The sequence below is a fragment of the Alnus glutinosa genome, chromosome 9 (genome assembly GCF_958979055.1).
Source record: "Alnus glutinosa chromosome 9, dhAlnGlut1.1, whole genome shotgun sequence".
In the NCBI taxonomy this organism is placed as follows: domain Eukaryota; kingdom Viridiplantae; phylum Streptophyta; class Magnoliopsida; order Fagales; family Betulaceae; genus Alnus; species Alnus glutinosa.
The window spans coordinates 28,647,145-28,674,541 of record NC_084894.1 but is presented as its reverse complement, the minus strand read 5'-3'; the positions used below and the strand labels follow the sequence as shown (position 1 = coordinate 28,674,541).

Below are 27,397 nucleotides of genomic sequence, written 5' to 3'. Positions count from 1 at the left end.
TGCAGACTATGCAGTATTTATAGAGGTTTGCTGGAGCGAATTGTGAAATCTTTATAAGCGTGACGTCAGTAAACTGACGTCACTGTGACTCCGCGTCATCTAATTTACACGCTGGCGGTCCACGTGAATTCCATTCAGTGAATGATAGGACAACACGTTCCTTCGCGTCGACCGCTCCCATCGGAAAACAAATCCCAGAATAATACAACATTAGTGTTTCCGGCGAGAGAAACATTTTTTTTTTTTTTACTTGGGAGAAGTATGTTAGATTAATAATTAGTTCTTTGCATTTTTTATGGGTAGTCTGGCTGGGATATGCATGTTAGCTTCCTAACTAGGTTGAATGCCTATTCCCTGCAGATTATCTTTTTCTTCGTCGCATAATTTATCTCTGTTGCTTCGCAACAGGAAAAGTTGTTTTCTACCTTCTCATCCTCTTCACGTATTCGGTTACAGAGTATGCTTGGCACATGGAGCCTTCCCAACAGGAGGGTTAGCACTTCGTGCTATATATATTGCTAAAGCCACTTCTTTAGCTCTGCAGGCTATACAAATTCGATACGGGATTCCTCACAAAAGCACCTTGTATCAGCAGTTCTTGACCAGTGAAGTTTCACGAATTAATTACTTAGGCTATAGACTTTATCGTGCTCTGCCCTTCGTATATGAATTGCGATGTGTACTGACTGGTCGTGCACAGCAACATCTTTGACCATGTATGACTGGCTGAAGGTGAGTTCTTTGTCATTATCCCTAGCATTCCCCTAACCTTTGATATTATAGTACCATTGATTACCTTTTGTATTATATTACAATTAGTCTTTTATCATCATTATCTTTGTTCTTTGTCATTATCATCGTTATAGAGAGGACAACAATAAAAAATTGAAAGAAATGTGGAATTCTGTTAGTGTATTAAAATATATTGGAAGATTGGAACCATGAAATCAAGCCAACTATTTTAGCAAGAGGAATGAATGCCTATGGCAAGGACCAGCGTGGTGTCTGAGATGGAGAATGCCTTGAGTAATGCCACTGGCCAAGTTGAGATACTTAATTCTACTTTTCGCAGGTTTGATGTGGAAAATTCAGTGCTGAAGACGGAGTTAGATGCTGCTAAATTACGGGCTTTGGAGTCAGCTGCAAGTTATCAGGAAGTAGTGGAGAGGGAGCAGATAGCTCTGAAAAAGGCCCAGTCATGGGAGGGTCAAAAGGCGTTGTTGCAGGAAGAGCATGAGAGAGAGAAGTGCAAGGTAGCTGAGCTGCAACAGGAATTAGACGAGGCTAAGAACCTCCAAAACCACATTGAGGTATGCTCACGTACTAGTCATCTGCTAAATGTACATAATTAAAGGTTGCTTCACCAATGGTATACTTGTGGACATGGCATAGATGTATGGTAACCGTTGTAGGCCCTTCTACTCGCCCAGAAATCTCTGCTTTGTAGTGGCACCAAGTCGCACTTTGTCTCAGACAAGCAGACGAGGGAGTTTATAGAATCGGAAGGCACCGAGTGAACACACAAAACATACTGCAAAGACTTCCCAACCTTTGTTACTTTCTAGCAAACTTTCTAACAAAGTTTCAGGGATTCGGGTTAAGAGATTTTATACACCTGTGAATCCCCTGCAATGCCTATCACAAGACTTAGACTGCAGTAACTATATGACCAGGAATTGCATAATGCTGACAAGTTTGGTGTTATCTTTGTTGTCGAATTCACTTGATTGGTTTATATGGCCAAAACTAAGCTAAAAAAAGAAACAACAAAGCAACAATGAAGTTAGTGAAATTAGTCAGGCAGATGCTTTTTGACATAGGCTCTCCTTCCTAAACCGTGCAAAAGCCCCATCATATGCCATCCATCCTTATTGTTTAATTTTATAAGGCTATTATTTCACTATTTAAATTAAATTACAGAAAATGGTATGGAGAGCTTCTTTGCTCTTCTTTCATGCGCTAACGTGTGTTTGTGTTTTGTAGACCAATTAATTTATCTGGTTTTTTATTTTCTGGTACTTTCTCACTAGTAATTGTAAATTTCACAGGCCAGATGAAAACAGGATAGGACTATTCCGGAGAAACTACTTACACAGTCTGCCTCCAAAAGACAGGTGTTTTGTTTGTTTAGTTTTCTTTTGTTTCCGGTGTGTTCTTTGTCTAGTTTCTTCGTTTGTGCTGATGTATTTGCTCAGGAAGAAAAACGTGCCGGCTGTTGCTTAGTGTTCAACTACAAGCTAGCCAACTCTATGATTCGAGAAGGGAGGTTACTATAGCTTTTAAGGAAAATATCTCAATTGTCCAGTGGAACGTTTTGATACTCATATCTCAATAGCGCCATTGATTACGTAAACAATGCCAAAAAGTATAAAATCCCAAAGGCCCCAAATTTACCATCAATATTCTTTAATTAAGGCTCCAAATTTATGATAGAAAAGTAATTATGAAATTTATTAATATCATTGTGTGAGATATAGATTTTTTTTTTTTTTTTTTTGTCCTTCTCTTTTACATATGCATTCATGATTGGAGTCCAACTTTGAAAATATGATGAAAAAAAAAATAAATAAATGTGAAGAAGATGGAAAGTCTAAATATTTTATTCAAGTACAAACCCCTCTCTTTATAAGTTTTTATCAATTTCCCTATTGAAGTCTTATTCAAACTTAATTAAGAGCGTTCCTTATACTAACACAATTTTTTAATTAGCCGCCTCTCTCTGAAGCTCTCGTTCTCTCCTTTAGAGAGAGTTGGTTACTTTGAAAAAATTTCGTCGGGGGAGGGAGGTTTCACGCCTCCCTCCTCCCGGTGGTGGTTACCTCTTAGCTTTTTTAGGGCTATGGAGTGTTTTTTGTACCTCTGGTGTGAATCAATGGAGGTTAGGTCTCTCCTAACTATTAGAGCTGTGAAGTTTTGTTCCTCCTGATAGATTTGATGGTGGTCGATCTTCCCCTAGTCCTCTTAGGGCTATGGTGGTTTATGTTTGTTTGCTTTTCATTTTCTTTTCTTTTGTTCAGGCAGAAAGCTTCAAGACAACTGGTAGGGGAGAGGCTGATCTGGTCTATGTCATCGACGAAGTGCATGGCTGGACTTTCATCTTCATTTATAATTTTGATGCCAAATTTATGCATTTTTGTCATCTTCTGGGAGACGCGCCGATTTTCGACAAAAATAGCCCCTGCTGTCGGTTGAAATTGGGTTCTTTTGTTTGTTTTGTGTTTTTCCTTTGTTTCTCTAGTCACAGCCTGCTTTTGTATTGCTCAAATTTTATTGAAATATCTATTAGCTTGTAGTTAGATCCGCCCTCTTTTCTTTTTAGATTGTGCGTTATTGTAAAGAGAGGCTCAAATGTTGTTCTTGTAGGGTTTGTGTTTTTGCCTAAGCAATTGTTTTTTAAGTCAGATCCTTCTGACTTAGAGTGTAGGGGGTCTTGTCCCTCTGTTCTCAAGATGTATGCCTTCGGGCTTTTTCAGTATTAATAATAGCACATTCTATTTGTTAAAAAAAAAATGTCTTATTCAAACTTAAATTCCTCTCGTCTTCTTTGATTTCATTATTTCTCAATAATTTACTATTTAAGTCCTTAAAATCATTCAATATATGATCAGTGATAAAAAAAAAGAAAAGAAAGAAAAGAAAAGAAAGATTAGTTATCACAACCTCAACTAATCAATTGCATTAATTTTTTTTTATTCGATTTTAAAAAATATTTTTACACTAATTTTTCTTTCCTTGTGCAGCTTAAAAGTGTTAGATAATCATATCATAATGATTAAAGAGAATTCGAAATAGTTCATTTGAAAAATCATTTTTTATTGTTCTATTTTTAAAATCTATTTTATTCTAGTCATAATATTTTTTTTTATATAAATTGTGTTTATTTAATTTGTAAATTTTTTAATTATAAATGTCTACTAGAAAATATGCTTTTGGATATGAAAAACTTAAAAAAAGAAAAGAAAAGAAAGTAGAAGTATTAATTGAATCTAAAAAATGATCTCTAAATATATTTGTTATTAACAAAATATAAATGATAATAGTAGACCCTAATCCTAAATACAAGTTAATATTAGCGTCGACGCTAATATGTCGCCGCTAATAACCTGTCGGAAAATTTTGCCGTGTGCGGGTTAATGTGAAAAAACAAATAGCGGCGACATTAATTGCACTGCTAATAATATACCATCCGCGTCGACATTCAGGTCGACGCTGATAATAGGCCAACAACGTCGACTTTTTTGTTGACGCTATTGACCCTATATTTTTTTTAAAAAAATAAAATTTAATAAAAACAATTGAAAAGTATTTGCTTCGATTATTGTGGGGAGCTATGGCATATTGATAAGTACATTATTGTCAAAGGTTCTCACCCCAAACTTAAGTGGCTATGTTAGTTCCTCTCAAGCTCAATTTTTTCCTGCTCTGTTTTTAAATTTTAACAACTTATTGATTTTTGATAGCTGAGACAAAAGTTTTTTCATGAGTAAGCAAGAACTAGAAGAAAATTTGTCCCCGAAACAAGGGGGAAAACTTGCCAATACTAAAGGTCATTCACTATTCAGTTGATATCTTGGCTGAGATTTAGCTTATGACGGGTAGAACTGGAAAGAGAAAATATTGTTAATTGATCTAATGCATTTGGTGGTGAAATTGAATATGAAAGCAGGAATACTTGTATTGCAATTGCTTCTTCTTGCTTTTACATAAAAAGTATTCATGTCAACAATCAGAGTTCTTGTTTGGTACCACGTACATTAGTTAAATTTGTCTCTATTGATCTAATATGTTTTCTACTCCTTAGATACTTGACAATTATGATCTTCTTTGTAGGACTCATTTGCGCAAAAAGTGAATAGATGGAAGTCACTTTTGGCTACAACAGATTAAGGAGACCCTGAGAGCTGTATGCTTTGTGGTGGATCAAGACACTTTGAAATGCAGCTAATGTATATATATACTTATTGTATATATTGCTACAAAGGGAGGAAGTATCATTTGAGCTAAAGCTCATTGGCATTTAAAAAAAGAAAAGAAAAGAAAAAACCAACCAAATTTCTTGTGGCTGTTCACAGATTGCAGCTATTTGTCAAGAGACAGGAATGCATGCAGTTCGGAAAAACAGATATGTGATACTACCAAAGGACTTTGAAAAGGGTTACAAAACCAATGTGAAGAAGCCCCATACTGACTTTGAGTTTTACAAATGATGAGAAATGGAAGCCCGTTCGAAAGTTGTCTTTCTTTTTTGAGAATGTCACATCTCAAAGGAATTCTGATTATCATATCATGTGTGCCTCAACTAGTTATATGTTTTCTTATGACCTCAGTTGAACAATTAGAGCCATGTATTGCAAAAACATTTGTACTTGAAGAGCAGACTATGATGAGGACCTTGTACGTAGGATTTCTCAAAAATTTACATTTGGATTTGAAGAAATCATGGGAGTGGAGGGGTTGCAATTCAGGACACTACTAATTCAAAATGAATTGCAATACATACTCTGTCGTGACTTGTGACAACAAAGAAAAGTTGCGCTATTAGCAAGTTAGAGTTTAAAAGTTTGACCTGTTTAATTAAATGTATTGCGTTATTATTAGCTTATATAATATTATACCCATGCGTTGACATGACACGTGAACATAAATTGTCACCCCTATTAGTAGGGTAGGATGTACAGCAAAAAAATAAAATAAAATTGAGTACTGGAGGAATGAAAGATGGTTTCGGTTGTTTTCTTTCCCATGTCCTCTAAACACAAAGGGTAGACGAGATGCAAGTCTAGCTAACATCATTCTTGTTAGGATAGTTTTTGGTATATATGGTATGAACTGCACGTTCTTCACGCTTTCAAAGAATACTGCAAAACAATAAAAATTAAGAGACCCTTCTGGGGATCTCACCTCGATGCCTAAATTAGCTTCTGAGAGAAAAGTATGCTCAATATATAAAATAATCAATCTGGTGTTTATACCCAGGGTATGGACCTATTTATAGGCAAATAGGTAGAGGTCAACCTGAATTAGATTTTCCTGCTCCTTCTTAACTTAGGAGTGTAATTAGAGTTCTATTTGGACTCCGATTCCTTAATAGACGTAGGATCTGGTTCGGATCTTCAGGCTGATCACAGATCTTCAGAGATTAGATTTTGACTAAGAGCCCTATCCCAATTTTATTGGGAACCGGACTATTACCGGATCTATTGGACCTGAGTTCCCGAGCTAGACATGCTTGTCTTGAGCTTAGGATGAACGAACTGACTCTCGATCTCGGGATGTCTGCATTCTCAGGACTCAATTAGGATATACCTCCTGTCGCGTATTTTCAGGAATAGCTTTTACGGGGATGACTATTTAGTGTCTATCTCCCAGGATCTCAGGATAGGACTACTTGGGAGTCTTGTTGTCTCGGCTTTACAGCCGCTAATTCTTCTTGGGCCGGGACTGACATGAAGACTCATAATTCTTTAGATGGGCAATGGGAATTATTCCCAACAATTTTGTATTTTATGAGCTATTCAATACTTACAACGGTACACAAAGACATATTGGTTTGTGAATAAATATGGTCTGATTTCCTTTAGTTACTGCAACTACTACGCACCAATATTGCATGCTACAATTGTTGGGAATTAACAAAAGGAAAGACATGGACTCTTGGAGTCGAGGGATCGGAGGTAGGAAAGATGTTGCTATCAGAAATGATGGGGATTTAATTAGGGCATGATAGATTCCCAGGGCACTCAATGACAAGAAAGATTGTTCGGAGGGCGCCATTAAATTCTCAAAAATAATCAACTTCTTCCATAGAGTAGTTGCTTTCATCTCTCATCTATGTCGGTTGTTGTAATACCCCATGTTTCTCCTTTTATACGTACCTCTGCTCTTTCATTCATCCATCCATTACCTTCTTCCCGGCCTCCTCTCTTCATTGTCTACATCAAATTTTATAGATTTAATGGTTTCATTTAAAAATGTAGCCGGTAGAATAAATACTCTTCATTTCTCTCCTACTTTTCTTCTCCTCCTTTCTAATTAGGTAAGCATCATTCATTTACAGTTCAAGTGTTGGTGGGTCATTTTTATGGGACTTCAGTGAATCTGGGACATCTTCTATGGAGTATTTCCTTTCTGGAAATAATTAGGCTATGTGACTTACTTCTACCTTCTAGCTAGGCCGCACATGATTACCACAAAGAAACATATAAAGATCCAGCGGTGCCCATGGCCGGGTGGATCCATCCCCTTGACTCGATCAATGCCACAAAATGCTATGGACCCCAAAAGTTATTTCAGACTGACGTACAGGACCCTACCACGTGGCGTACACAGAAGGATTTCAAATTATTCAGAAGAAATTCACAAGAAACATTTTTTGTTTCTTCATTTTGTACGTACCAATTTCATGATTTCATTTTTCTCTCAAATTCAACATTTTATAAATATAAATTAATTAAGCATGCTGTTTCCAGCCCACCTCCAATATATTTATTTGGCGGTTGGAGTTTGGACCACAGGGCGGTGAACATTTGTACATTAGTAGGTAAGATCTCATTCATTGCTATTGCCCATTGCCTATTGCCAAGGCATCAACAAGATTTACGCTTATGATTGTGTCTACATATTCTGTCCAACATACGTACTTGCAAATAATGTGCCAACACGCTTTCAGACAATGCGTGCAACAATTTTAACTTTTGTATGACTCAAATAAAATCGACCTAAAAATTAACTAATAATGTTATGTGATATATACAAACTTCAAATACGTACAATTCATTAATTACGTGGAACAATTTAGGATTTTGACATATTACTACGTACGATCTCGGCTATAACAGCTTACTCTATCGATACTGGACTTAATATATGGTACCGTCAAAATAGCTTTTGGCAATTCCACTCGCTTATTAGTATTCAATGATTTAATTCTATTGCCTATGCATAGCATGATATGGTACTACTCTTAGCTCATGACACATTTATTGAGAGTATAATGATGCTCTTACTAAATTAAAGGCGAGGAAGTATCTTAGAAGACTAACTGCACCCTTCTTCCACCACCACCGGTCACTCCTCCTCCCTCCGTTGTTCCTCGGCCACGCCCCTTTTGGTTTCATCTAGTAGATTTGGAAGTCCTATATCCCTGCTTCTTTGACTCTCTTCTAGTGAAGCTAGCCCTTTTCGTGCAAAGAAATTTTAAATTCATACCACAAAATACATTGTTCTTGATATTATTTTTGTCTTACAGTTCGATCTTGGAGGAGACTCATTTACTGATTGTTCAATAATTTTCTCCTAGTCTCCCCAACTCCTCCAACTCCTTTAGAAGCTAGGCTGAAATTAAGAATTTTTGAAGCTTTCAGTTGCACCCTCACAACTTTCATCACTAGCAATATATACTGTGTGCTCTCCCGCTCTCCCGCTCTCGATCGTCGTCATGAGAATCCTGATCACCGGGACTATGGAAAGGACATGCTTTGAATGCTACAAATGACGGTCCGGAGTTTTATTTTAATGTATGTTGTCTTTTTTTGTTTATTAGTAATACTATTAACTATAATTAATAATGTTAATGATAAGATTGCAATACGATAAAAGAAGCTTCGAGTAGCATAGAATTGAATAGAAATTGCAATGTAGATAACAGACTTAATTGGGCAAGTATATATGGACATACTGATCCAACCACTCCGCTTTTTCTATTACGTACCCAACTACCTCCCCGGCTCCACCAATATTGCTGTCTAGATGCTCCTCATCATGTACCCAGACAAATAAAGTCTAACTAAATAAATTCGAAACTAAAATTCAAAAAAGAATCAACAATTAATCTTTCAATTTTATAAACCATATATATATATAAAGAGAATATTTGAAAGAATTAAGCCCACACATTTGTACAGTAGTACCAGATCGATCGCAATTCAAATCCATGAAGGGGGAAGCTAAGTTGTATTAACCATCATGATGTCTCAACTTTCGCCAAAAGTGGATGATTGCCTGTGGAACTGAGTTGGCAATGGCAGAAGCCACCAACAAATCTCCTTAATAATAATATTCCACTACTTTATTAATATTAAAAGCCCAAAAACCAGACTAAAATGACATGCACCCACTCTTGCATATATATATGGCCCTATTCCACTTAATTACTATAACTTAATTAGTCCATGCATGTATCTGCCTCACGTACAGTTTCGTCATCTAGCTCCAAATGGTTTAATTTAGGGTAATACTATCTGCGGGCCATCGCTAAAATACAACAAGAATTTTACAAATTTGTTAGAGAGAACAATAAAAGGTGTGATAAGGCACAATAGGGTTCAGACAAATGTTTCTTTCTTTCTTTTTTTTCATTTTCTAATATTGGTCGTCATACATGGAGGGAAGGAATCATTCGTCCAGCTTGGCAGGGAAGTAGCTAGAATTATGTTAATTAATTGCACTCGAAAGCCTGTTTATGAAACAATTTTAAATGAAATTTGGAGACTTTGAACAAAAGTTTACGTGTTCTTCACTGCTTAATTATACTCCGGGAGGAAATTAAAGGCTCGGGACTGAAGTCAAATGCTTTTTACCAACCCAATTATATTTGCTATTCAATCATTCTCAAGGTTTTTCTTTACACATTTTCTGATCCACGTGAAGTGGTCGATCTAGCTCAGTTTTTGGGTTCCTAAGGTTTGCATATTTTGAATTAGGAATCGCCACAGATCGGACGCATCTTGTTGAGTATATATATGCAATATTTGAATGGATCATAACTTTAATTTGTAGATCGACGATCAAGTCATGGAAGACGTCCAACCTATATATAAGCTGGATTAAAATGTCTTGATATAGATCAATAATTAAAAATGTGTCATGTACACAAGAACACGACGTAATTAAATCAAAGCCCACATGAAATGGTACTCATAAGCTCATAAGATCATATTGGCATTGTATGATTAGCCAAGTAAGTGACTCATGTATTTTATTGTTTCTCGTTTTATTTTTCTTTTGATGAACAAAGTCAATATCCAATCCTAAGACGTATCCTGTGGCCCAAAAGGGCAAAAAGAAGAAGAGGGCTCTAATAGTCATAGCTAGGCTCCATTAACAAAGATTTGGTTTTGAAGTTGTTAATACATATTTGTTCTGGTTGTCAACATTCTCATTTGTGGTTCATTTTTTTGAGCACTTTTCAACGGCTATTTGTAGCTGAAAATTTGGAAGGAAAAAGAAGAGCTGCTGGGCTGCAAGGTTAGCCAATTATGTAGGATTTGAAAGCCAACCAAGTTGAAGGGACGGAGCCAGATATTTTAATGGGAGGGGGCCAAATAATTTTTTTTTTTTCAAGTAGAGGTTAAAGTATATATATATATATATATATATATATATATATATATATATATATATATATATAAAGCCGAATCTTACGTGAATTAAACCTTAACTTATTTTATATTTTTATTATTCCCTTCAAATTAAAATCGTGACTATTAGCCCGTGGAGCACATGCATTTAGCCTGGGTTTAATTAAGGGAAAAATCAAAATTAGTCTCTATTTTTTTTAATGCAAATTTTCAATATCAACAATTAGGTCTTTAAGTTTTTATATGATTTTAAATAAATTCCTCTGTACAATTGTCTGTGTGGCATACTGTTAATTGATTGGACGATAAGTTTATTGATAGACCTATTTGAAATCAGATGAAATATCAAGGACTTATTTGCGGAAATTGAAAACTGCATGAAAATGTAAGGATTAAATTTGATTTTTCCTCTTCATTAAAGTTAAAAGTTTTCATTTGCAAATAGAAAAGTAGAATAAATAAGGGGATTGGAGCTGCTATTTGTTGAATTCGGGTGTTAAATCACAAGTTATACCAAAAACTTAAAAATCTTAAACCTTGAGGCTCATTGGACCGAGAGAATATGCCAAATCTACCTCTTTCTCCCTTTTTAATTTTTTCATTTTGGTGTATATATAGAAATTCCTTTTCCCTTTTTATCAGTAAACTTTCTTTTGGGTCTTTGATTATCAGCTAGTTAAGCCCAAGCATTGGTTTTTGCACCAAGTTTTCTGATCTAGTCCAATCCGGACTTTTCTTTTAGTCCTCTACGAAATGTCCTTGGCCATTTTTTTAATTTACTACTATTTTTTTCTTTTATAATTTTTTTTTTTTTTCTTCTTAAGAGTGGGAGGGGGGGCCATGGCCCTACCGGCCCCCCCTTCCTCCGTCAAACCAACCCATCTTTTCCGTTGCCATCAGTATGATGAAATGTCAATGCATGCATGTTATATAATATATATATGTCATTAGATTAGATGGTCTGTAAGCTCGAACCCACCATGCAGACGTGTATATTGACCACATGTTGATGTGGGCTAAAACCTAAAACTCAGAAAGAAAAAAAAGGAAAAAAAGGATCAGTCTCTGTTCATTCAACATCAACTGTGACACCATAAAATATTAAAAGAAATAGTCAAATCTCTCTTGGCCATTTATCATGGGCGCAAGCTTCCAAAGTCCCCTGGCCTAGCCAAGAACAAAGTGATTGAAAATACCATTAGTGTCAATGTTCGATGCTGGAACTTTATTTTTGTCAATTCATTCAGTTTTAGATATAAATATTCCACGTATTGTATCTTACTTATTAACAACATCATGTCACGTCGAGAATACTATCAAGTGGAGAATACAAACAAGTCGGAGTTCGCCATCTTTGCCATAGTGATGGACAAGCTAATTTAATTTGGTTGCCTATTCACTTTCAAGCTAGAAGGGCATCTTCCCCTCAATTAATGGTCAAAGAAAGCTCTTGCAAAATGATTGCATTTGCGTTGCTTGGGCCCTGTTAAGTCTTGCTTAGTAGCCTATATATCCCACCCGCTTTACCAAAAAACCATAAAAAATTAAAATTAAAATCAGTGAAATCATTATATTTGTGAGCTTTGAGTGTTGTAAAGCTTACTGATTAATTCAAATCTTTGAATTAGTTTCTTCGAGAGTTGTCAAATCTATGTACAAGCTTTGTGGAGTACACTGTGACCATCAATGGTAAGGATTATGCATCATTTTCTGCGAATAGATTATAAATTAACTCTCTTTTACTGAAAATATTGAAGGAATAAGTTTGTGCATCAATACCTACCATAATTATAATAGTAAATGAGAAGCTATATACTACTCCATTTCAACATAATTACTAGAGAGTATTTCCTAACAGTTTACAGTTGAATTTATTAAGTTTGAGATACATGTTCCGTATATCCTTAATGTCCTATTATGTCTCGAGACGCATGTTTCAATTCTAATTGATACAAGAAAAATGTTACACTTCAAACTATTTTACAATTTTTAACACGTGTCAGCATCTGATTATAAGATGTTAATATGATGTATTTTTAGTGGCTGACATGTCTCTAATTACATAATAACACGTGTTAAAAGTTGTAAGCAATAATCGGACAAGATTGGTAAAATACTTGTTCGTTGGTCCAATTCCAATTAAAACGAAAACAAGCTAAATTGAATATAAATTCTCAACAATTTTTTTTATTTAAATTGTTCGTAATTCAGATAACAAAATATGAGAGAATTTTTAGAGGATTCACTTGCGCCGACATGTTTTTGACAACCCATCCTCCCATTTGGACAAATAAACCCTATAAATATTAAATTAATTAATCCAAATAATAAATTACTCATATCCGAAACCATCCAAGCTGGCAGGGAGCGCAGTCGATAGAACTGGCCGGAGACAGCAATGCCTGGGGGATCGGGGGTAAAAATGTAATTGCAGAGGAGAAAAAGACTGATTATCGTAGGTTAATACGGTTTAGACAGTGTTTTAGTGTTAAGTACAACAACTTCCATTTGATCCAATTTCATCATCGTAGGTAGGACTTAGGAGAAAGAGATAGAGTGTTTTTTATCGTTGCCTGTCTGGACTTCTGGATCTCACTCTCTCTCTCTCTCTGCCACTGCCAGACCAAAAAAGTCATTGCTTTAGCTGACTCTCTCTCTCTCTGCTCCTTTATTCTTCTTTACTCTTCTTTCCTTTCTTTCCCTTTTCTCCCTTTTATGCAATAATAATATTATTAATCTCTTTCTCTCCGACAAAAATTCGTCTAAATGTTTGCTTCTGAGAAATTTTCTTGTTTTCCTTGAAACGTCTGCTTTAGAATCCTTACGTGTGTATCGAAGCAAGCTCTCAAATCCCACGAGTTTGAGTTCGCTATGTTTTAGCCCATGGGACCAAATCCATGAGCTTCAGCTAAATTGGATCTGAGGCTCCCACTAGGGTACCCTGACTCTTGCGCAAATGCCGTTAGCGTTGGGCCTCTTTCAAGCTCTAATGCCCGCTTCTGAGCAACGCCATTGGATGAAGAGCTAGCTGAGACCTGCTGCTCCCTCATGTCTTCAGGTTAACCTTCTTTACTTGCTCGGACCATTTTTGTTTCCTACTTAATGGGTCTAATATTTTCTTTTTCATACATGCATTTCCGTACCGACTGATTGAGCCTTTTCTAGATCTGGGTCATTGCAGACAATGGTTGTGAATCCGTCGCATTATTTGGATTTCCTTCTTTGTTAATGTGCACTCCTGCCCTCATTTTAGAGTAATGGGAACTTTTGTTAAAACGTGTGATTATCTTCTTAAACTTCTTCATGGCACACGTTCTTGTGTTTAGTGAATGTTCTTCAAGAATGATACTTGGTGTTTTCTTGTTACATTATATTTCTAGTAGGTTGGTTTTTGGTTAAGACACCGAGATACTTCCATAAGTTTGTCAAATTAGTTTTCTTGGATACAATTTGGGTTGTTGAACAACTCCAGCTATCAAGGAATTAGGAATTGCTTCCTCTTTAAGCTAAAAATTTGATGAAAAATCTACTACTTTACATTTTATTCTAGATCTTTATCCGCTTACTGTCTCCCGAACCTTTTTCCCCAGATTTTTGGTATTTATTTATTTATTGTTATTTTTATTAAGTTTGACAATTTAGAAAGTAAATTATGCTGTTGGTGCTCTACATTGGACTAACACCCGTATTGTGTGCCTTGTCACCCTTTTGTCTCATATAATTTTCTGTTTTTCTGTTTGGTATTGAATCTATTTCCTAATCCCTGTCTGGTAGAATGATAAGTTGGAATACTTTTTTTTAATACGGATATTAGAATACAAAAGGAAAAGGTTCCTTTGCTTTAATCAGTAAAATGTCTTTTCCTGCTGCTTTTGGGTGTCGATTACTTTTTGCAATTGTCTATGAACTTTCGCGTATGGTGCTGGATGTAGAGAAAAAGAAAAAAAAGAATTGGCTCAACTTTTTTAGTTGGAAAGTTTGGGGAAATTCCCAGTTGATGATATCTTTTAGTGGGAAATCTTCCAAGCTTCCAAAACTTCCAATGGTCATTTAAGTACCAGGCTCAAGTACCCTTGTTCAAAGAAAAGTCATTTTGTTGTTATATAACATAGAAAATTTGAGTCTGTTTCTGTGTGAATTACAGCTACTTTGACCACTAGGCTCACTTATTTTGAGCTCTTATATGACGCAGAGCTATATCAACGCCTCTTAGCATATGGATATACATGTCTCTGATCTCTAAGCATATGTGGTTGTTTAGAGAAAGACACGGGTGAAATTGGCTTCCATTTCCTATTTTGAATATACATTTCTGTACTATAGTGGACGAGTCTTTTATGAGTTTAATGAAATGAAAGGGGGACTTCTTCGTCATCCTTTTCTGCTGTTCATAAAAATTTGCATTTGGCAAACAGAAACAGAGTAGTTTACCCTTGCTAGAGGTTGCATTTGATATTTATTTATTTTTTTTTTCTTCCTGTTGTTTACTCCACTGCAACCAATGTAGGAGATGTGTTTGTTAGTTTTCCCTTTTCTGTTGCGAACTTTGTGATAGTATTTGCAGACGATTCACACTTGGGTGGGATAAGGTTTTCTTGCTTTCTTTTGCTGGCTCCATAATCATTTTCTGTGATCTTTGTGCTGAAACAGGAAGTCATCAAGTTCTGCAGAGGTTACATTCTCATTTCTACAGTCAGTTTCAGCAACCCTGTGCCAAACAACTCCCCATGAGGTTCTCCTCCACAGCGGCATTTACTTTCCTCTTCATCATTATCAATCTTCTACCCCTGGCTATTTCTGACCTGAACTCAGATAAGCAAGCACTTCTTGACTTTGCTGCTGCTGTTCCCCATCGGCGCAACCTCAGCTGGAGCCCTACTGCTGCAGTCTGCAAATCTTGGGTAGGCATTACTTGCTCACTGGATGGCACCCGTGTAATTGCCCTCCGGCTCCCTGGGGTAGGGCTTGTGGGACACATCCCACCAGGCACCCTTGGTAAGCTTGATGCCCTCAGGATTCTCAGCCTTCGATCTAACCTTCTCTATGGTAATCTTTCTTCTGACATTACCTCCCTTCCTTCGCTCCACTACCTCTACCTCCAACACAATAATTTCTCTGGTGAGATTCCTACCTCCTTTTCCCTTCAACTCAATGTACTAGATCTGTCATTTAATTCCTTTTCTGGAAAGATTCCTCAAACAATACAAAATTTGACGCAGCTTACTGGTTTGAACCTCCAAAACAACACCCTTTCTGGATCCATACCTGAAATTGATCTCCCTGGACTCAAGCATTTGAATTTAAGTTACAATCATCTTAATGGCTCTGTTCCATCATCCCTTAAAACATTTTCTAATTCATCCTTTGTCGGAAACCCTCTCTTATGTGGACCCCCTCTAAAAGCTTGCTCCTTCATCCTCCCACCACCATCTCCGTCGCCTGCTTTGTCTCCACCCCAACCATTGGTTCCTTCAAATCAAAGCTCCAAAAAGAAACTGTCTATGGGAGCTATAATTGCCATTGCAGTCGGAGGGTTTGTGCTGCTGTGTCTGTCAGCTCTAATTATTGTTCTCTGCTGCTGTCTAAAGAAGAAACGTAGTGAAGGCACTGGTGTATCAAAAGGAAAGGGTTTAAGTGGTGGGAGGAGTGAGAAGCCCAAAGAGGAGTTTGGGAGTGGGGTGCAGGAGCCGGAGAAAAACAAGCTTGTTTTTTTTGAAGGTTGCTCTTATAATTTTGATCTTGAGGATCTATTGAGGGCTTCAGCTGAAGTGCTGGGAAAAGGTAGTTATGGCACAGCATATAAGGCTGTTTTGGAAGAGGCAACGACAGTGGTGGTGAAAAGGTTGAAGGAAGTAGTGGTTGGGAAGAGGGACTTTGAACAGCAGATGGAAATTGTGGGTAGGGTTGGGCAGCACCCAAATGTTCTGCCACTCCGAGCTTATTATTATTCAAAAGATGAGAAGCTCCTTGTCTATGACTATGTCCCTAGTGGCAGCTTATCTACACTATTGCATGGTATGCGATATCCCCCCTTTATTTCTTTCAGTTTTGGGTAATCCAAACCCTTTATCTTGTTTTAAGATTTATAAGAGTTAAACTATTAACTCTGACCACACACGAACAAATGAATGGACACATGCACTGCTGTGGACCAATACAAAAAGATCAAGCCGGGAACTTGATCACTTATGAAAACTAGTGTTGTTTGCCTTAATACCTACAAGTGAGAATTCAAGATTATAATTACTGCATTTCCAAAAGAAAATTCTTCTTTCCTGAATTTTTCTATTCAATAGTTAGTATTGTGAGAGATGATCGTCATGATTTTTCTACACTTCGGCAAGATATATGAAATCATGGTGCACTTGGTCAATGACACATTTGATGATGGGTTGTTAGAATGATAATAACTTGTATCATGAACTTCTGATAATTAGGTCTCATTTAGGTAGCAAATAATTTTATTTTACTTTTTTATTTTTTTATTTATCGTTGCCCTCTTCAATCCATAAGGAAACACCTTGTCACAGTTTCTCACCGGAAGGCATTATATATGTAGCAGCTTTTGCCCTGGTTTCGATCAAGAACTCCCATGGTATAAAAAGCTTCCATTTAATTTGGTAGTTATTCTTATTTCTTATCAAAGATGACTAAAATTTTTATTCTAGGTGACACGATGAGGTATAGCCTCATTCAGGTCTGGCTCGTTACATTTTGAGGCTTAAGGAGACTAGGTTAAGTGGGGCATTTTATATATATATATATTTAAAAATTAATTTTTTCACTTTTTGGGATGCAAAATTGTTGTCTTTTTAAATTGTAATTAGAATTTTGGCCGCTCGATGCTCATCACAAAGCCCAAAATATCTCTATCCACAACATAATTGAATATTATTATTATTTTCTATCTCTCCATTATTTCAAATAATAGAACGTTTAAAGTTAGAAAATAGATTTTATTTAAGAATGTCTTTAATAATATTTGATTCTCCTATATAATTATTAATTTTTTAAGACTTATTTCAAGAATAGAATGGTGGAGAATTAAATGATATTAATGCCTTTTTAATTACTTATTACTATAATTAGGGGCCTTAATTAAAAAATATTAATATAATTAAGCCTTCAAATATTTTTTTATAATTTTTTTTTATTAATATTCATTAATTGAGGGCCTTAGGCGACCGCCTAATTCTTTTCTATATAGAGCCGTCCCTGGCCTCATTCATTTATCAATTGGCCCTCATTCATTTATCAAATAACTTCTCTTGGATGATCTATCATCTATCCGGTCGTAATTTTCTCTTCTTTTTGTGGAATCCTCTATCAGTTAACCCGTTCCCTTGTTGCTTACTTTTGATTTCAATTTAACGACAGGAAACCGGGGAGGTGGAAGAACTCCATTTGACTGGGACGCCAGAATAAAGATCTCGCTTGGAACTGCAAGGGGAATCGCCCACATCCATTCTATGGGTGGTCCTAAATTCACTCATGGAAATATCAAGTCCTCAAACGTCCTCGTCAACCAAGATCATGAAGGAAGCATTTCTGATTTTGGCCTAACCCCTCTTATGAATGTCCCTGCCACGCCTTCTCGGGGTGCAGGCTATCGTGCTCCAGAAGTGATCGAAACCCGTAAACACACTCATAAATCAGATGTATACAGCTTTGGTGTCCTCCTCCTTGAGATGCTGACTGGAAAAGCTCCACTCCAGTCACCTGGCCGTGACGATTTGGTTGATCTTCCTAGGTGGGTCCAGTCTGTTGTTAGGGAGGAATGGACGGCGGAGGTTTTTGACGTTGAGTTGATGAGGTACCAAAACATTGAAGAAGAAATGGTGCAGATGTTGCAAATTGCTATGGCCTGTGTGGCAAAGGTGCCAGACTTGCGACCCAACATGGATGAAGTTGTTAGGATGATTGAAGAAATCCGGCAATCCGACTCAGAGAACCGGCCATCTTCTGAAGAGAACAAATCCAAGGACTCAAATGTGCAGACTCCATGATTGCCTTTCAAGTTTCAAGCCACGCTCATGAAGAACTCATCTGGCGCAGAAATCAACATCGAACTTCTAATTTGGATACATATATGCCTTGTGAGAGGTTTTCCCCAAGTGTTGTTAAAACCTCCTTACGTTGCATGTATGACTTGGTAGAGTGTGAATGTTTCCATTTATGCGATTTTTCTTAGGGATGTATTAATCCTTGTCCATTTGTCCATTTGTCCTCATGTTGATGGGTTTTTTCAATTCATGATTTGTTGTAATTTTGTTTTTCAACATTATGAATTAATTGATTAATGACCTTCAATCAAGAACTTACTTCCTGTAACTTTCTTGTGGTCCCTCTCCCTCCCTCGGCTGGTGAGTGTTGTTGTGCTTGTGCAGGCGGCAGGCCCCCCCAAGCTAAAGACTCAAAAAGCAGATGGTGAAAGCTTGTTTATTCCACTATTACACCCGTGGCTTGATATCTTAAAAGCACGATCAAATCTGATCCATTTATCATGATGAAAGCCATTTTGTATTGCTATCTTAAACTATTATAAAAATTTAAACCAATGCTTGTTTATCCTTTTGATTAGCTCTCACTTATTGATTGGTCAAGCCCCCCACAAAAGGAAAAGAAAGAAAAAAGCAACAAAGAATATACACACAGTCACATAGATCATAGATGGACGCAAATGGAAAAAGGAGAGAGATAAAGGGGGGCATATACACAAAAAGCTAAAAATTATGAGGATGGGATTGCAAACAATAAAAAGGAATGGATGATATTGGAATAATTGGATTAGGGTAAAATCGTTTTCCGCCAGAGATTTTGCAATAAAAAAAAAATAGAAATAAAGACGGCTCTTTTTTTGAAAAAAAATTATTTATTCAGAAATAAGGACGTTGATCCTACGCCAATTAAATTTTTATTTCTTTAAAGACAGAAAATTCTAGAACCTGCCCTTTCTGTGTCTGTGGCTCTATAATACAATTATACAAGTAAATACAATTCATCCCCACCCTTTTGAATTTTTGCTCCCTTACCCATCTGCTGTTATTGGATCTTGATCAACTCTTCGAAGAAATTAGTGATCTCCCCTTTTAAGGTAAAGAGATATACGGTGTTTTGTTTGACTGATCTGTGGTAAAAATCAAAACTTTAGTTCTGGGTGCTCACGATCCGTTGCCAATTTGGGTTGCTTTGCTTTGTTTGTTTGTAGGTGTTCTTCAGACTATGGCCTCGAAACGGATCTTGAAGGAGCTCAAGGATTTACAGAAAGACCCTCCTACCTCTTGCAGCGCTGGTATGCACCTATACCTCTCTTCCTATTCAAACTCTCTTTTGCTTGTGAAATTTTATGCGCCCTTTTTTTTTGAAAAAAAATAAATAAATAAAATTTATATTATTATTACCCAAACCTTAAGTAATCACCTTTACCTTATGCTTGTCTGGTGGCCTTCTAATTTATGCACTGGGTTGGCTTCTCAAGTCGTAAGATGTTTTCGGTTTTAATCTGGGTGAAGATGTAAAGGATTTTCTGGGTTTTGCTACCCGGCCCTCTGATACACGCACATAACAGAAGACAATACCATATTTATGCTTTGGCTCAGTTGGCCCTTTGATTCCTGTTGTTGGTTTTAGACTCTCTCAACATATAATATACAGTTTATGTGTTGCCGATGAATTGAAGTTTATATGATTGACACGAGTTCGGTTCATATATGTTTGCGTAGGCCCTGTAGCCGAGGACATGTTCCATTGGCAAGCCACCATCATGGGACCTGCAGATAGCCCTTATGCAGGAGGTGTATTTCTAGTTTCTATTCATTTTCCCCCTGATTATCCGTTCAAGCCTCCAAAGGTAATTTCATTCTATTTTTCCTTCTTCTTGTTTGTTGCATTTAATTGCTTCCTTTCTATAATACTATATTCGTTTCAACATATAATGCTTAGCATCGTGGCTTCAAAATTGAAGGGGTATTGAGGAGAACGCAACTCAATGCTTTTAGTTAAGCTTCTTTAGGTTCTTTTCCTGGCCCATGGGAGCAAGCCTGTCCTTTAAGTTGATGCTGTTTAGGCGCTTTGGTGATTTATAAATGTGCTTCCTGCAGGGAAATAGAAGTTTTACGATTCATTGCACTATTATATGAAGTTATATAGATGTTGTCTGGCAGCTTCATATTTTTTGCTTGGTTAAAAGACCAATGCTGTTGAAGTTTTAACCATAAACATGATAATAAAGTGAAAGATCAAAGTCTTATCAAATGTAGTTATGGTTATTGTAAAATTTGTGGGTTTGTTAAGATATTGTGATCCACTCTAGTGTAAGTAAGTATTTGAATTTCATATATCTTCAGGTCTAACATAATTAGAAGTGAGGTAAATGAAAGGTTTAGAATCTAACCTGAAATTAGTGCTCGAACTTTGGATGAAGGATCCAGAAAACAGGGACCAAAAAGTTGAATCAAACACCCAAACTTGGAGATCAATAGGGTGGTTGGTAGGGAGGGAGAGAGGCAGATGACATTATGGTTTCCCTGAACCAACTATGGCGTGAAATCTTTCTGTTCAGTAGATTGTTGCAAATGACATGATACTCTAGTCAGAAACAAGTAAATATGAAACAAGCGGATTTCTTCTTCAGGTGCTATTGCATCGTAAAACCATTAACTGGATGCCTATTAATACCATATCAAATTCTCAAAACAGATCATAATATAATCAGTTTCATACTAATGATTTTTTTAGCTACTCTCATCACTATGGATGTCTTCTTTTTCCACACATGTATTGGATTGTTCCCCATTAGTGGTTGTGGTGTTCTTGGAACAAAGCCAAATCATTCTGAGACTCCACTATTATGTCTATACAATTTGTAGCCTGGTTCCTCAAATTTTTGTCTATGTTATGATCAAAGATCTGCTAGTACTTACTCTGAAAGATCTGTGATTTTGAAAATTGCAATTTAGCTATTGAAACTTTCTCATCAATTTAAAACTGAAATTTTGGGTTTAGTAATTGTAAGCAATTCCAGAGAGCGTAATCTTGTTGGGAGATCATTAACATTTTGCAAAAATGTTTGTGCAGAATATGAGTCATTAGTTTTGCCTCATTAAATGCATGATGTCTTGTGATTAAATCATGTGCTAGATTTTGCGTATTGGATATTATCTATCTAATGGTATATGTTTGCTTTTACATTGAAAGAATGAGGTATAATATGCAGAAGAAATATTTGGTGCTTGGATACATGTACATGTAATTATTTATAGCTTTTTTGGGTAAAAATTATATATTGAAGTCTTCACATATGAGATTGATGATTAGGGGTTTATGTGAACATTGATATATAGGTTACACATTTTATAAAATAAGCAAAGTGACACGGTGTGTTGTTGATGTAAAAACTGTAGATTATGGTGTTTCACTAGAGAAATTGCAGTATTAACTTTATATGTATATTTCATGTGAAGTGCAGAGTGTAGTATGCTTTCAAACGGGAAGTCATAGTGTTGGCACTTCAATCATCTTTGCCTTTTCTTTTTCTTTTTCTTTTTCATCTTAAATGGTGCTGACTTTGTGGTAGTTTATATTACCATGTCTTGATTTTTTTTGGTTATATTGTGTTATTTATTTTAGAAATGAAGAACACTAACATTATTATGTACTTTCAGGTTGCATTTAGGACTAAGGTATTCCACCCAAATATTAATAGCAATGGAAGCATATGTCTGGATATTCTTAAAGAACAGTGGAGCCCGGCACTAACCATTTCCAAGGTTTCCTAGAACTATTCCCATTTTTTAATTTTTAGTTTACAGTCACAGGTTCTACCATCATTACCAGATCAGTGGTCTGGTTTATGCTGCTATGCACGATTATACACCATTTTCTGGAATAACAGCTTACTTGATATCATTTTGCAATATGCTTTATTGATTTTCATCAATTTCAAGTGATTGAGACTCATGTCTCACTATGCTGCTAAATTACCACATCAATGTGAGAAATCAATCAAATGTCAGTCAGAATAATACCATCTATACCTTGGAAGAAAGTTATGATAGTAAAGCTTAGTTTATCCCATGTCATCAATTGTTTCTCATCTCTACAAGGTTGCTGTTTGTTAGTGCATTTTGTGAGTTGATGGTCAAATTGTTACCCAGGTTGGGTTCAGATATGGAGCTTGTGTCCATGGGCTTCATTGAAGCTATCTGTTTTGGAACATGTGGATGTGCTTGTTAATTATCTGCTGGTGATAGAAGTGAATATCTAGATGATGCTAATAAAGCTCCTCAACCCACTGACAAGCTTGTATTTGCTGGTGCATAGCCAGACTTGTTAATTGTGAATCATGCCTAAATGCAGACTATCTTTAGTAATGGTTGAAGATCAACAAAATCAAAAAAATTGTAAAACTAGGAATTTTCTTGACTCCACAGAGCTTGGTGCCTAAAAGGCAACACAACTGTGATGCAACATGGATATGGTGAAATGAAAAATAGAAGTGTGCTTCTGATGTTGAGAATTTGTTGAAAAAATGCAGAGTGATGGATTGATGGTTATCATATGCAGCAATAGTAGATTAGATCATCTGCAATAATAGTGAGCCGTCTGGACTTAACCCGAGTGATGATAGCTCTACCAATGAGCCATTTATACTCAGAATTATTATTGGTTTAGTGTATGAAAAGCATTTTTGAACTCTTGTGCAGCATCAAAATTTATTGTGCAGCATCAAAATTTATTTTGAAATACACCACTGAGTTGTCAGGTATTAATAAAAATGTATTTTGGTCGAGTCTTTCTTACTAACGTCCTGGTATTTTAGGTGCTGTTGTCCATATGCTCCCTGTTGACGGACCCCAACCCCGACGATCCGCTTGTCCCGGAAATTGCTCACATGTACAAGACCGACAGAGGCAAGTATGAAGCCACTGCTCGCAGCTGGACACAGAAGTATGCCATGGGATGATGGCGCATGAAAACACTCCAGAAGCATGGGTTTCATCTCCTTCAGGTAAAAGAAGGGAAATATTATGAGAAAGAGTCTCCTTTCTGGACTCGATGTTGGCAAGGAACTTTGTTGTCATTTTGTGAATATTATTTGAAGACATTAGGGGATTGGAAAACTGTAATTTAATGTTTGTTAAGTGAATGCTCTGCTTCTTGTTCTACAACTCATATGATTGATTGACAAATAATTAATGTTTTGTGGGCACGATTCCTACGGACACAAGTTGCAATTTTTGCTTTTGTATTTCCAGGATCTGACTGCAAATTTTTTTGCTTTTTTGGGTCAAGAATAAGGAATAAGGAAAAGTACTCGAATCATAGTGATATTAATTATAAGATTTTATACAAAGATGTAATTTTGAATTTTTCTCGAGCTGTACGAGGAAAAAACTTTTTCAATTTTTCTGATAAATCCATTCATTTATGTGATTCTTTTGAAGAATGGGCAGCTTTTAAATAGAAAATGCCATTGTATGACTGTTGCAATTGACAACAAAAACTGATGTCTTGGGAAGAGTGCAAATATGGGATTTGGATGTTCAGCAATTAGACGGTAATAGAGACTTATTCTATTCTAATAAGTGGGTGAATTGCTCTATTATAAAAGTTTTCCCACTTTTGTTGTTTGAATTGTTAATTTGTAGATTGATATCAAAAAGTGATGTCGTGGGAAGAGTGCAAATATGGGATCTGGATGTTCAACAATTAGACAGTGGGAGAACTTTTATAAGACTCATATGTTCTAATAAGTGAGTAAATTGTTCTCTTATAAAGGTTTATTTATATTTGTTGTTCGGATTGTTAACCATCTCTATCATAAAAATATATATAATAATGCATTCTTTTGAACGAGAGTCTGGCCACCAAGTATCATGTGGATCCTTTCCTTGATAATACTCAAAAATGGATGTAAAACTGTCATGTTCATTGACATGCTACCCGGATATTCTGCGCATGTGATCGGTTTCTACTGATGGATCACCATCCAAGCAAATGGTAAATTGATGGAGATGGTTCGACCAAACTACCAAAGTAGGTTTTGGGAGGGGTCCCAAACATTTGATGGGTCATTTAAATCAATAAGCATGATTTTTTTATGAGCAACAGTTGCATAAAACAAAGAATCTTTTTAAACTCGAAAGCTAACTTCTTCGGGAGTTGCCATGCATGACATTTCTGCACTCGCTCATGTGAAGTTCAATGTTGTTTATATTTAATGGTAGATGATGTTGTGTGATAAATATATTGATACGTCATTCAAAAAATTTAAATGATGTAGTATCATTTATACTGTTAGATACAACAATATTAAATTTTGACTATGAAATGGCTCGTCTTCATTTCAATAATCATTATCCCATTAACTATGATGGTATGTCACCATGTCTAATGTTTAGGTGCAGTGCTATCCGACCCCCTCCCATGCCATTTCATTCGACTCATGCATAATTTTTTTGACTAAAAAGGTAAAGTGCTTCACTTGTATATATATTTCAAAAGAATTGCCACGTGAGTCGGACGATGGTGTGAGAGGAAGGGGCCGGATAGCACTGCTCAATGTTTAGGGATTGAGATTTTATGATACATATTAAGACAGTTTAAGAGAGAGGGGGTAGTAACTTGTAAGGCCTATCTATTCCAGACAAGTGGGTCTTACATCTTAATCCGCTCAGGACATGTGAGTTTCTTGGTCTCCAGCTCTTAAGCTGCCCACCACGTAATAATAAGAGGAAATATTCCTGGTCCAATATTTGGACATTGGCTGGGCATTTATTAACCACTTCAATACTATTAAATGAAAACTTTAAACACATAAATCATAATCACCCAATGACGAACATTGCTTGGATAGGACGCACTACCAATATGAACAAAATGAAAAGCATATTCGAAATATTTTGCACCGAAAAATAGGAGAACAATGAGCACACAATTAACTTATCCCTTGGTTGACAAGCAATGAGGTCGTCACCCTCTCTCTCCAACTCTAGTACATGACTAACATAATTGCTCCCATGCTAATTTTTTATTTTTTTATTTTTGTGGGGGGTCTTTGCCTTTGCGTGTCCTCCAATCCAAAACCAACCTACCCAATCACTTTTTCAATAATTTTTTTTTTTATGTGGTTCTGATTATGAAGAGCCATTACGATGTAAACCCTTTTTCATTTTGTAATGTTTCTGCAAAATATTTTAAAATCCCATTTGGATGACCTCCGGCGACAGTGGCATGTTAGTGAAGGACCCCCATGCTTGAGTGCCTCTCTCCATGAGTAAGGATATCTTCTCTAAACAATAATTAATTCTTTCCTCTAATTGACCACCCTAAAACAACTCTCAGATTTTATGATTAAATATTTGCCATAAGCAACGAGTCAGCCGTTTTTCTTCACCTAGTTTTTCTGCTCATATATCTCGAAAGGTGTGAAAATCAAAACAAATAGTGTTGCACTACTGTAGCAATGTGATAATCTTGTGTCATGCGTAGACATTGTTCCGCCGGATGATCCGATATTCGGCCGTTGCATCGACCAATATTTGAGTACAATCGCATATATAATACTGTACCAAATCCCCTCTTTTAGCATATTAGCATTGGTCTCCATAATCCAAACATGGTGTGGTCGTTTTGCAAGAGTTACGGGATCTAAGGAATTCGATCAGCAACAGAAAAACCTCTTATAAACGTTTGCTACATGGCTAATCTTTACAACGAATCAGATATAAAAAAGCAGCAGGCACTAGGTAAAAATAGAACTTTCGTCTGTTTCTCTTAAACGTTATCTTTTACTTTTCTAGATTATTGACTTCAATTATACTGACTTAAGCATCATAACTATTTCTTGTTGACCGCTCCGACAAGCTCTTGGGCTAAACTTTCTTCTTTGAAGGCACCTCAAATCGCTACCTTTGGCTATAGTAATCTCACTTCAATTGTGAAAGAGTAGTTGGAGGATAATAGTATTAAGTATACAAGCATGAGTGTAAAAAGATTGAATTCTATATTAAAAATAGTGTGATTAGTTAATATACCAGAGTTAAACCCAAATATATGAGCTTAACATTTTGTACTGAGTAATGTTATAACATGTTATATTATAATTTTATTAAAAAACTCTCTAAAATGTGTTAAAGTTTTTGCAAAGGTGAGATTACATTTACAGGGAATGAAATTATGTCGTCGGCTTGTTAACTATTTGGCTGGTTGGTGCCTTTCTTTTGAGTCAGATTGTGCAGCACTCGGATTAGGTACACGAATTAAGCAAAGGTGCCGGACCGCCGGTCCGAGTGTCATACCTCCAAAATGCGGACCGGTGGAGAGGCAATGGCCGGTACCTTTCTGAGAGACAAAGACAGTTAAGGCAATCAAGTCAATTACTGTTGAAAGGTCAATTCCATGTCCAACCACGTGTCTGACCAAACTAAAAAGAAAAAACGGTCCACGTTGTTTACTGTTCTGAATAACAAATTGCGTGGTCGGTTTTGACTACAGTTTTAAAAGCACATATACTAGTTTGAAGTTTCTGATCGATCACTGTGCTATCACGAGCTTAATCACTCATTACTACCTCGATCTACATCATGTTAGCAGTTTAGACTTTAGAGCTACTAATGTAAAAGTTTAATCCCGCACCTCACTTTCAAACGACGACACTTTTAGAGATAAGGGCACACCATATATGACTTATATATAAACTTTTCAAGTCATGTATCTTTTGGTAATGTAGGGTATTTTAACACGTCATTTCACGTATGATAACTTTAACCAAGCACGTGTTTAATATCAAAAGAAAAATGTTTATCATTGTCTAAAGAATCTGACTCTGATATAATGTAAAAGTCTAATAAGCCTAACTCATTCTCAAAAGACGCTTTTAAAAAGATAGAGACACCATAACTTATAAAATTTTAAATAATATTTCTTAACGATGTAGGACACTTTAACAATAGTACATGTCTTTCTCTTATTTAAGTTTAACCTCCTCAAGTTCATCACTCAGTATTAATTGAAGCACCAATCTCGAGCCAAATTCG

The 27,397-nt window shown here is 36.2% G+C and overlaps 2 protein-coding genes and 1 long non-coding RNA gene across 4 annotated transcripts; all 3 read left to right on the top strand.

The window, feature by feature from the left end:
- Positions 1 to 209: 209 nt before the first annotated feature.
- On the top strand, positions 210 to 3,525 carry LOC133877511 (uncharacterized). Its single transcript, XR_009901752.1, has 4 exons — positions 210 to 732; positions 1,073 to 1,310; positions 2,049 to 2,114; positions 3,018 to 3,525. It is a non-coding gene; the product is annotated as an uncharacterized LOC133877511 (long non-coding RNA).
- Positions 3,526 to 12,892: 9,367 nt separating this feature from the next.
- LOC133878029 (probable inactive receptor kinase At5g58300) lies at positions 12,893 to 18,689 on the top strand. Of its 2 annotated transcripts, none has more exons than XM_062316508.1 (3): positions 12,893 to 13,416; positions 15,009 to 16,373; positions 17,736 to 18,689. In XM_062316508.1, exons 1-3 carry the CDS (start codon positions 13,407 to 13,409, stop codon positions 18,362 to 18,364), a joined length of 2,004 nt encoding a protein of 667 aa, XP_062172492.1. In that variant the 5' UTR covers positions 12,893 to 13,406; the 3' UTR covers positions 18,365 to 18,689. The 2 variants fall into 2 exon arrangements, with proteins under 2 accessions (XP_062172492.1, XP_062172493.1); XM_062316509.1 differs by lacking the exon at positions 12,893 to 13,416 and adding an exon at positions 14,441 to 14,631.
- Positions 18,690 to 19,264: 575 nt separating this feature from the next.
- On the top strand, positions 19,265 to 23,586 carry LOC133878030 (ubiquitin-conjugating enzyme E2-17 kDa-like). The gene is made up of 5 exons (XM_062316510.1): positions 19,265 to 19,452; positions 19,567 to 19,650; positions 20,081 to 20,208; positions 22,022 to 22,126; positions 23,179 to 23,586. The coding sequence occupies exons 2-5, from the start codon at positions 19,581 to 19,583 to the stop codon at positions 23,320 to 23,322; spliced, it is 447 nt and encodes a 148-aa protein (XP_062172494.1). The 5' UTR covers positions 19,265 to 19,452; positions 19,567 to 19,580; the 3' UTR covers positions 23,323 to 23,586.
- Positions 23,587 to 27,397: the final 3,811 nt, after the last annotated feature.